This window comes from Bufo gargarizans, chromosome 9 (assembly GCF_014858855.1).
Source record: "Bufo gargarizans isolate SCDJY-AF-19 chromosome 9, ASM1485885v1, whole genome shotgun sequence".
Taxonomy (NCBI): domain Eukaryota; kingdom Metazoa; phylum Chordata; class Amphibia; order Anura; family Bufonidae; genus Bufo; species Bufo gargarizans.
The window spans coordinates 111,803,197-111,814,683 of NC_058088.1; the positions used below are offsets into that span (position 1 = coordinate 111,803,197).

The window sequence follows — 11,487 nt, forward strand, 5'->3', positions numbered from 1 at the left end:
GGTTGGCAGCAAGTAAGGAGCTTGTTATTAGGAGGGAGGCATCCTCATTGGCCAATTCCGGCGTGCTGCTTCTCCATGCTGCTCCAGAGTCCCTGACTGTGTAGGGAGACGGGAGAGCAGCCTGATGTCTGGGGACAAGCTGATAAGGAGTGGAGGACGCACAGTAGAGCACTGATCTTTGCTCTGCACCGGGGTAATGGGATCACTTAGAGTGCAGCGTGGCTGCGGAGCCAGCTGCCGACATCAGAGGTGAGGAGGTGACTGCCAGACAAGAGGTCATCATACCTCTCAGAGTCTAGAAAAGTACGACACTAAACTCTCCTGTGTTTTCCCTGTGCTAGGTGCTCAGCCAGTGCCTGCTGGTGCAGTGATCAGTCTCGTATCAGTCTATATCATGTTTATGTAGTGCTCTGTGTATCCTGTATTTTTTGCCCCATCAGCATCATCCCAGTAAAGATATTTCTGCGCTGCTCGGTCATCTCATAGGTGGGCTCTGGATCTACACAGCAGAACATTGTGGGGATAATCTTGGTGCCGATGGGGCAATGTAATACTGGAAATGCAGAGCACTGATAATTTGCCATTTTGGCTGCGTTATATTTTAAATGTGATGGAGAAAACACGAGTTTTTAAATTGCGCAAAAGTCATAAATGTAAAATTGTCTAAATTTGCTATTTATGTGAAGACAATTCTAGAGTTTTTATATGAAGACAATTCTAGAGTTTTTACTGATTAGCCATAAAAGTTTTTGAGGGAAAATTCCTTCAGTTTGAAGCTGTAAATACACATTGCTGTAAGTAAATATCGGCCAAACATGTTGATTTTGGTTGAAGTGCCTGGCCATCTAATGTGTATGGGGGTATCCTAACCCTCTGCAAAAGACAGATGTCAGGAAAGAAGATTCTCGCTTTCCTATATCATGCAAACACTCCCTGGCTTAATTTCATTAGAAGCCAATCAATGGGTTATTCCCATTCCATTAATAGTTGTGATCGGAATTATATTGCAAGCAGTGGGCGGAGTTACAGAAACAGCAAAGCAGGCCATTGTACACAATCAACGTAACTCCCTTAGGCTCCATTCACACAACCGTATTTTTGGCCCCCATCCAATCTGAATATCAATGGGTCTGCAAAAAACGTTTTGCGGACAAGAATAGGTATTGTTACAATGGGTCCGCAAAAAAAAAAAAAGGATGCAACATGGATGTCTTTCGTATTTTTTGCGAATCACAAAATACGGTCTTGTGAATGCACCCTTAGAAGTGCATGGGAGGCACTCCTGAGTTACAGAAACAGCGCAGCACGCTTGGCTGTTTCCATAACTCCACTTATCCCTGGCCACCACTTATGATAGTGTTGGTCAAGCACCAAAGTGCTCATGTGCTCTGGTGCTCGAGTAGAACACTTCTCGATGTTTGGGTGCTCTACAGAGTCAATGGGAGAACCCGAGCATTAAACCAGGCACGCCCTGCTCTGAAGAAGGGAGGGTGTCGGGACTTTAGTTTGGCTTAGGAGTCCCTGCCCTGCTGTGTCCTAATATGAAGTCAGTGCTTCGAGACACCCAGTGTATTTAAATCTAATTTAGCCTCTATTTCTGAAAAGCTTTTGGTGGAATTTGAACTAGCAACCTTCTACATTACAGCCAAGAATCGTATCCACTATACTATAGAGCTGCATGGCCAGTTACAAAAAAAAAAAAAAAGTGTCGTGGTTAAGGTTCTTGGCTGTAATGTAGAAGGTTGTGAGTTCGAATCCCACCAGAAACTTTTCAGAAATAGAGGCTGAATTAGATTTAAATACACTGACGATATTCGGCCGAACACCACGATGTGCCGAGCATAGCGACGCTCAAGCTGCACTGGTGTTCGGCCGAGCATGCTCGCCCAACACTAGGGATGACCCTTTCACCCCCCCCATCAGATTTAACCCTGCTTCTCCAGTGCTGACAAGCAACAGTGCTCGCTACAAGTTATTTCTGGTACAGAAGAGTGAAGAGAGAATCTGCTTTTAAATGGACAATGACGCTTTGGACACAGAGTTGCAGATCACAGATAACCAAAGCACGTAGCCGCCTACATAAAATCACATTATCCGTCTATTGCTAGGGGGTGTTGGTGACATCAGAAGCCAGGACTGGTAATATAGGATCTCTGCAGAGAAACAGTACGTGGTGCAGTTGTGTTTCCAGGTAGCAGCATCTGACTCTGCTTTGCAGGATATATCATGTAGGTACCTGTGACTGGAATATTGCAGCTTGAAGCTAATATCATAGATTATTCCTCAAACAGTCTTTTTCCTTTATTTTAGTGATTAAAGCCGGAAGGAGATGGAGTCAAGAGCCCTGCTGTCTGTCATCCCTGTTGAGGGGATGACCTGTAACTCTTGTGTCCAGAGCATTGAGAAAAGGATTGGAAGTCTCAATGGAGTTCACAGCATTCAGGTTAGTATTTTAATTATATACTGTTATCCCAGTTCAGTTCCATATCTTTCTTTTGGTACCATGGGCTTGTTTTCTTCACACTATGTGTGTGTTAAGACACTGCCAGACAGCATCTTTTATTTCAGTTTCCTGGATGCGAGTGAGCATAACGTACAGGTGATTGTCTTTACCTGCATTGATATGTGACCTCTGAATAGTATGGGTGTGCATACTGCATTTACATACATCTGTCTTCAGTTTAGGAGTCTAAAGCTTATATTAGACCTGCAGATCATCTAGACGATTGTCGGGAGGGAAGCGTTCCTTCCCGGCAATCGCCTGCTTGTCAGCGGAGGAGACTATTACATGCAGCGATCTCCTCTGCAGTATGGTGATCCCTAATGCCATCGCTTGACCCCATACTAAATCATTGTTTGCTGACAGCAGGTTGTGATTAGACAGCACCATCTGCCGCCAGCAAACAATTACTTTTAGGCTAGGACTACACGACGACATTTGTCGCGCGGCGGTTTTTATAATGATAGTCTATGGTGTCGCGCTGCAACATGTGACATGCCTCAACATACTGCGACTAGTCAGTCGCAGAAAATCCATTTGAAATTGATTTGTCTGCCACTGTCGCGTCGCAGCATATCGCAGTGCGACACGATAGACTATAAGTATAAAAATTGTCCCGTGATATTGGTGCAACAAATGTTGCAATGCAGTTGTGCCCTATGCGATGCGCTACTTATTGTCGAGCGACACATGTCCTCGTGTAGCCCTAGCCCTAAAACTGTTGAAAGATTCCAATTACCGGATGAATGAGCGTTTGCTCGTTCATCGGGTAATCGGCGGCAGTATTACACTGCCAGATCAGCGCTAATGAGCATTCATACAATGATCTGCACAGTTATCTGCCTGTCTGATATTAGCTTTAAGGTGGATTTACACGTATAGTTAATTGGGCAGGTTATCGCTCGTTCCCGACGGTGCAGCAGATTAGCTATTCATTTGTTCCTGATAATCGCCTGATCAGCTGAGAGCTATGTTTACATGCAGCAATTCCGTCTACTGTATGGGGATCAGTGATTGCTTGTCCCCATACAGATTAATTTCTTCTGGGTCACAGATGGCTGTTTACATAGGATGGTTTGGTGTCCACATCAGCGATACTTCCACCCGATGAACGAACGTTCGAGTGATCAGAGGCACTGATCATTGACGCTAATTGCTTTAATAATTTGTCAGTGTAAAAGGGCCTTTAATATTTTCCCTCCTTTCAGTACATAGTGGAGGACATTTATGAAAGCTTTCATGCCATATTTTGGTGTAAAAAAGTTTCTAGTTCAGAATGTCAGTGTAGATAAACGTCCCTCAGTATGTAATTTGAAAATTCAGGGGTTCTGTAAATTTTATACATATTATTTGTGTCTAAATTTGTGTTCTACCACAAAAACGGATCAATGGGACTAATATAAAATATATAAAAATCTTTATTAATCAGAATTAATAATATTAGAAATTAGAAAGAAGTACGACACAATAGCAATTTAAAACAGAAAAATACATGGGGCACATTACCAGACAAAGTCCATCAGAATCATTATTGTAAGATCAATGTGGCTCTAAGAATACACTGTTCTATGAGGGAAAATCTCTCAATGAAGGCCTACTATGATATTAATGGGCAGTGCAACAGACCAACAATGTAAAAGGCTGCCAAGATCATACATAGATAATAAGCAGGTGTGCCTTGAAAAAGCGGAAATACACGCAATTAAATAAGTAATGGCACCTAGATATATATATCGGGTGTATGAAACTAGATATAATATTAAATGACACACATGTCCTAATCCGCAGCCTGTATGCAATTCATATCTTCAGATATCCATCCCTAGGTATAGACATGACCATAATAAGTCTAAAACATACCCAGAGTCGTAATGTCCAGAGACTGGAATGTCGCCCCATGTAGAGGTGTCAGTACATGGGGCGACATTCCAGGCTCTGTGCATTATGACTCTGGGTATGGGCTCATTCAGACAGCCGTATGCTGTCCGCAAAAATGCGGATTAGATGCTGTCGCATTTAGTTCTATGGGGCCCTTTTCTTTCATTGCACAGCTCAGCAAAAAAATGAGACATGTCCTATACTTGTCAGTGAAAATCAGGACATGGCACTATTATAGCTCTATGGATCAGCAAAAAAAACTGAATGCATCCTGTTTTTTTGCGGACATGCTGAACTGTCTGCAAAAAAACGGATCCGCATTTTTGTGGACAGCATACGGCCGTCTGAATGAGCCCTATGTGTTAGACTTATTATGGTCATGTCTTTACCTAGGGATGGATATATAAAGTTATGAATTGCATACAGGCTGCGGATATTATATCTAGTTTACACATTTACTACTGCTTGTAAAACACCGTGAGAGAGTCTGTCGTCTGCTGACAGTCCATCTAGGAGGCACAGAATTTCTGGAGTGGAAGTCACTATATTAAGCAATGCTGTAATACACTGTCATGTGTTTATCAGAGCAGAACCAAAACTGCAGTGTAAAACTACCAGAGGTAGGGTTCCTTGTGGAGTACCCTGTATCTGGTGCCGATTGTTTTGTCAGATTCATTCCAAATCTAATTTAAAAGATCCAATAATAATTATTTAACCATGTGTGTGGGATCTGTGTTCGCCTCTATATTTACTTTGCCAAAAAAATAAAAAAAAGGGTAATTTATTAAGATTGGTGGTTTAGATGTCAGTCTTAATAATCCTGCGCTTCCGCTTGATGTGCCTACGTTATGTACAGGCGCCGTCCTCTAGCTGGCCATGCTACTTGCTTAAATCTATCAGCTCCCTTGCTGGAGTAGATTTAAGATAATAATGCACTTCGTAAAGTAGATGCAAGCATTATAGATGGACAAAGTCCTCATTCTGATATGATAAAATTTGAGACACTTAGCCAATATATTTTGATCAAAACACATCTGTGCCCGCCTACCAAGCGCCAAGGTGGTCTCAGGTCAGGCGGGTCCTACGCTAAACCTACCTAAGCCATTGGGCTGCTTTGTTCAGGAGCGCAGATGCCGCTCATATGGTGTGCTGCTCCTAGTAACCTCCATGTGCGTCAAGCAACCGATATGTACCACCTAATCAAGGCGCTCTATTCCCTAGTCTTTTGTGCTTTCCACTGATGGAGGGTCATGTGACCAGGCAAATAACCTCCATGTGAAGCCTCCGCCATTTAAATACACTGCCCCTGCCATTTGTATTTGTACCATTGGGAGTTTAGTGCATTTGCAGTGCGTTAGAATAGTCATGTAGTGGACAGCCATCAAACTGTCCCTGATGTTAATGAACATTTTTGGGAATAACCCACGGGATCCCGAATTCAACACTGAGAATCCACAATTAATTTTTTATTTTTCTTTATACTAATGAACTGGTTAATTTAATGGTTACACCAACAAACCCATGTGCGGAGCAGTTTATTGCTGTCAATCTGCAATTATTTTATGCATACTGTTGATGCAGCCAAATTACTTAACCCCTTAGTGACCACCCGTACACCTTTTTACGGCAGTCACTTAGGGGCTTTTGGTTGGGCCACCTTTTTACAGCGGTCCAGTCTAAGTGCTTCACCGCTGTAGGCTCTCGCATGAGAGCTGCGCTCCTGATATGCGATCCCGCAATGGTAAGCAGTTACAGAGGGAGTGGACCCCGTCTGTCTCCTATTTGTACCCCACAAAAGAGATTTATGAAAAAAATGTAATAAAATATAAAGGCTCCTTATGGACACTGCGATACCAAATATGTGAAATAAAGTTATGGATCTTGGGATGCGGCGATGTAAAAACATTTAATTTTTTATAAAAAAAAGAAGGTTTTATAGCACAAAAGTAATGAAATGTAAAAAAGAACTACCGTCTATGTACGTGAATACGTACTCATGCCTGGCTGAAGTTTTGTGGCATCATGTTTGGAGCACGCACAATACATAGCTGGAGATCGCCAGGCAGAATAGGTCATCAGTATTGGAGATGCCCGGCACCCTGCCTGATGAGCTATTTTCTGCTATGAAAACTTTGCTCTCTGCAACCCTAGATAAATACCCCAGGGGCTGTAGATTTCAAAATAGGGTCACTTCTTGAGATGTTGGGCAGCACCGCAGCAAACTCTCTTGCATTAGAGCTTTTTTTTTCTTTTTGGAAAGAGCTAATTTGCATACTTTTTCCCATGCGCTTGCTTTGAAGGAGAAATGATACCCCCCGAATTCTGACAAAGGCCACTCGCAGTTAAGCCATCCCTCTTTGTTCTGCACTGATGAAGGGGCAATCGCCCCAAAACAGCTGTCTGCAGATGAGGTACTCGTTTAGCAATACACGTGAAACTCGAAAAATTTTAATATCGTGCAAAGTTCATTTATTTCAGTAATGCAATTTAAAAGGTGAAACTAACATATGAGAGACTCCTTACATGCAAAGCCAGATATTTCAAGCCTTTATTTGGTATAATTTGGATGATTATGGCTTACAGCTTATGGAAACCCAAAGTCCCAACCTCAGGTCCCCTTTGCTCAGGGGCTATAGATTAATTAGGTGACTAGAGGGTGACACTTTGAGCCTAGAATATTGAACCTTTTCACTATATGCTAATTTTAAGTTGCATTAATGCAATTCCTTTTAATTTGCATTACTGAAATAAATGGACTTGTGCACGATATTCAAATTTTTTTTGTTTCACCTGTAATCCTAAATTATGTTTAAATATTATTTAAAAGGCTGAGTATTGGCTTATAGGATCGGCACCTCACATTTGGTGGCATTAGAGGCCCAGCTTTCTTTTCTTTTTGTGAAGAGAGCTCATGTACATACCTCTTTCCAGAGGAGCATTGCCTGGCCTATAAGACGTTGGAGCACTTGGCAGACTTGGTCCATGTTCCCTCCTGTATTTTTACGAGCAGGGATAGAAAAGCTCTTCCCGTAGAGGAAATTAGGGAAAGGGTCCTCCTTCTTCCATCTGCTTAGTGCTCATTTCAGTTTTTGTAAAAAAAAAAAATTTGAGCAGTCACACCAGCCACAACAGCCGACATGCAATTTTTGTGCAGTCCAGTCACATATACCTTGTAGCTGCTGCTTTCATTTATTTTATTGCTTTTAATTTAATCCACATTGCTTCCTGGTAATCGCAGTACGTCGTTCCCTGCAGGGCATGTTGGAGACAAATGTCACAGACCGTCGTGGGCAGCTAAGGATTAAATTGGCTTTTACCAACCTTTTAACAAGAAATCAAATGTTCTTATTGTTCCAATTGTTCCTGTTATGTGTTACAGAATCAGTTTTTTTATAGTAATCCCATCCATTCTAAAAATTGATGCGTACAGATGTCTAATTTTCGGATCGATTCTGCAACAAAAAAAAAGAGACAAAAATAGATCTGTGATATGCATTAGTTTGCATGCGTTTTTTTAGGGGTTAAAAACCGATCCACTGTTTTGCTGGATGGAATAGCGCAGAAATCTGAAGGAAGCAAAATGTATGCACTTTTGGCATGTTTTTTCTATAAAGACGTATGTATCCACTAGATGCATCTGTTTTTATAAGGGTTTTAAATAAAAACTGGTCAATTTAAAGCAGACGTTTTAGTCCTCTTGGACATTGATGGCAAATTCTTCAAAATAGTGTGATATAAACAATATATCACAGAACTTAATGTAAACCAGGTATGAGAGGAACGAAACGTTTGTGTTGCCCTTTTTAGAATGATTATGCTAGTATATCTTAGGCAATTATATGTTAATTGAGGGGTTTCCTCTCTCAGGATCCTCATCACAAGAGTGGGGAGATGTTCGAAAGAGTGTATCTTCCTTTGGAGGACTTCTCCTTCTCTGCATTACAGATACACTGACCAAAAATATAAACGCAACAGTTTTGCTCCCATTTTGCATGAGCTGAACTGAAAGATCTGAAACATTTTCTACATACACAAAAGACCCATTACTCTGAAATATTGTTCACAAAAATGTGTAAATCTGTGTTAGTGAGCACTTCTCCTTTACCGAGATAATCCATCCCACCTCACAGGTGAGGCATATCAAGGTGCTGATTAGACAGCATGCATATTGCACAGATGTGTCTTAGACTGCCCACAATAAAACGCCACTCTGAAAACCAGTCGGTATCTGGTGTGGCCACCATTTTTTCAGCTTCCAGGAATTGTGTACAGATCCTTGCAGTATGGGGCCGTGCATTATCATGCTGCAACTGAGGTGATGGTCGTGGATGAATGGCACAACAATGGGCCTCAGGATCTCGTCACGGTATCTCTGTGCATTCAAAATGCCGTCAATAAAATGCACCTGTGTTCATTGTCCATACGCCTGCCCATACCATAACCCCACCGCCACCATGGGCCACTCGATCCACAAGGTTGACGTCAGCAAACCATCTCCCACACGAAGCCGCACACACTGTCTGCCATCTGCGCTGAATAGTGGAAACCGTGACTCATCCGTAAACAGAACGCCTCTTCAATGTGCCAGACGCCATCAAATGTGAGCATTTGCTCACTCAAGTCGGGTACGACAATGAACTGCAGTCAGGTCCAGACCCCGATGAGGACGAGCATACGGATGGGCTTCTCTGAGACGGTTTCTGATAGTTTCTGCAGAAATTCTTTGGTTATGCAAACCGATTGTTGCTGCAGCTGTCCGGGTGGCTGGTCTCAGATGATCATGAAGGTGAACATGATGGATGTGGAGGTCCTGGGCTGGTGTGGTTACACGTGGTCTGCAGTTGTGAGGCCGGTTGGATGTACTGCCAAATTCTCTGAAACGCCTTTGGAGACGGCTTATGGTAGGGAAATTAACATTCATCGCAGGGGCAACAGCTCTGGTAGACATTCCTGCAGTCAGCATGCCAATTGCACACTCCCTCAAACGTTTGCGACATCTGTGGCATTGTGCTGTGTGATCAAAATGCACATTTCAGAGTGGTCTTTTATTGTGGGCAGTCTAAGGCACACCTGTGCAATATTCATGCTGTCTAATCAGCACCTAGATATGCCACACCTGTGAGGTGGGATGGATTATCTCGGCAAAGGAGAAGTGCTCACTAACACAGATTTATACAGATTTGTGAACAATATTTGAGAGTAATGGGTCTTTTGTGTATGTAGAAAATGTTTCAGATCTTTTAATTCAGCTCATGCAAAATGGGAGCAAAACTTAAAGTGTTGCGTTTATATTTTTGTGCAGTGTAGCTCACTAATTGGAATGGGAGCTGTGCAATCCTTAGTTTCCCCTCTACTGGCGCTGCAGGGAGTTCGAACACCTCCTACCAGGTTTCGCAAGAGATTCCAGCTGATTGCTGGCAGGGTGATAGGCTAGCTGAGCAGCCAGTCCATTACCACTTAGGAATCTCTTCAGTTTTAGAGCTAATGCCCACGAGCGCAAGGGCCCCTTGGCCATACTGCGGACCGCAATTTAATGCATGGGCACTGGCCACGTGAATTCTGTTTGCGATGTGGCCCCATATGACCAAAGATAGAACATGTTCGTTTTGCATTGCGGAGGCATGGATGGGAAGTGCTTCGTGGCGCTTCTGTGAGGTTCCGATCCATGCATCCACTCTGCAAAAGATAGGTGAAGTCCTTTGGTTGTATGTTGTGGATCGCGAACCCATTCAAGTCAGTAGGTCCACATCCGCTCCACAGAGTGCACACGGCCAGTGCCCGTATACTGCGGACTGACCATTTATGGTCTGCAATACAGACACTGAGCCAGTATGCTTGTGGGAATGAGCCCTTATTCAGATGAATGGGGTTGTTTTGGTGGCGGCACATGTGGAATTCTGCATGGCCCATTCAGATGAGTAGGACAGTCGGAGAAATTTCTACTAGAATTCATCCTGAGAGTACATCCACAAGCAGCGTACAGGCCACAGATTTTCTGCCGCCTAGCAGAACATCAGCAGCGTTTTACTGTAGCAGCAAAGTGGATGAGATTTAAAGGGAACCTGTCACTTTGATCCTGGTTTTTGAGCTGCAGGCAGCATTTTATATAGCAGGCGGAGCAGATTGATCTATAGTTTTATGGGAAAAGATTCAGTGTAACGTGTAATTTCTACATTTAGATTCCTGCTCATTTTGGGCTTTGAAGTCAAGAAGGCGATACTATCAGTGATTCACAGCCTTCCCTACATGACTGTGTATACAGAGATAGCTGTCAGTTACTGATAGGACCTTCTCCTGAACTTCAGAGCCCAGAATGAGCAGGAATTTAAACTGTAACGGTACTTTCACACTAGCGTTTTTGTTTTCCTGTATTGAGTTCCGTCACAGGAGCTCAATACCCCAAAAAACTGATAATTTTTATCCTAATGCATTCTAAATGGAAAGCATTCCGTTCAAGAGGCATCCATCAGCCCCTTTTAGGTTTTTTGGGATGGAGAAAATACCGCAGCATGCTGCAATTTTATCTCCGGCCAAAAATACTGAACACTTGCCCGAATGCTGGATCCGGCATTCATTTACATTGAAGTGTATTAGTGCCGGCATTAAGTGCTCTGGCAAAACGGATACGGCTTTTCGGTCTACACATGCGCAGACCTTTAAAAATGAAAAAAAAAAATAATAATAATAATAATACCGGATCCGTTTTTCAGGATGAAACTGGAGAGATGGATCTGGTATTGCAATGCATTTGTCAGATGGATCCGCATCGGAGCTGCCTGCAAGAATCCTCTGCTGCAAGTGTGAAAGTACCCTAACTGTCATGTTTTCATAATGCTACAGCATTATGCATACAGAAATCTTTAGTTTCTTCACATACCACTGTATTCATTGAGCTTTTCCCTTAGTTACAGCTGTTTTGAACCCTACAATATGAGGATCTACTCAGTATGGCTTATCCCCTAGTTTTCTGAGGCCAAAACTGCCTTCCCTCACTTCACATACACACTTGCTGTAGCCAGCAGCTGCCTGCCTGCCAGCCAATCAGATTAGATTACTGAGAGACACGCCTCCTCACTCTGAAGCCTAATGCAGGCATGCCGTGTGAAGGA

At 42.8% G+C, this 11,487-nt stretch overlaps 1 protein-coding gene across 1 annotated transcript in view; it reads left to right on the top strand.

The window, feature by feature from the left end:
- ATP7A (ATPase copper transporting alpha) overlaps window positions 1-11,487 on the top strand; it is an 85,160-nt gene that overhangs the window by 15,392 nt on the left and 58,281 nt on the right. The window contains exon 2 of the mRNA XM_044305731.1: window positions 2,311-2,443. Within this exon, the coding sequence (XP_044161666.1) occupies window positions 2,330-2,443 (114 nt within the window). The 5' untranslated portion in view covers window positions 2,311-2,329. The remainder of the gene's footprint in view (window positions 1-2,310; window positions 2,444-11,487) is intronic.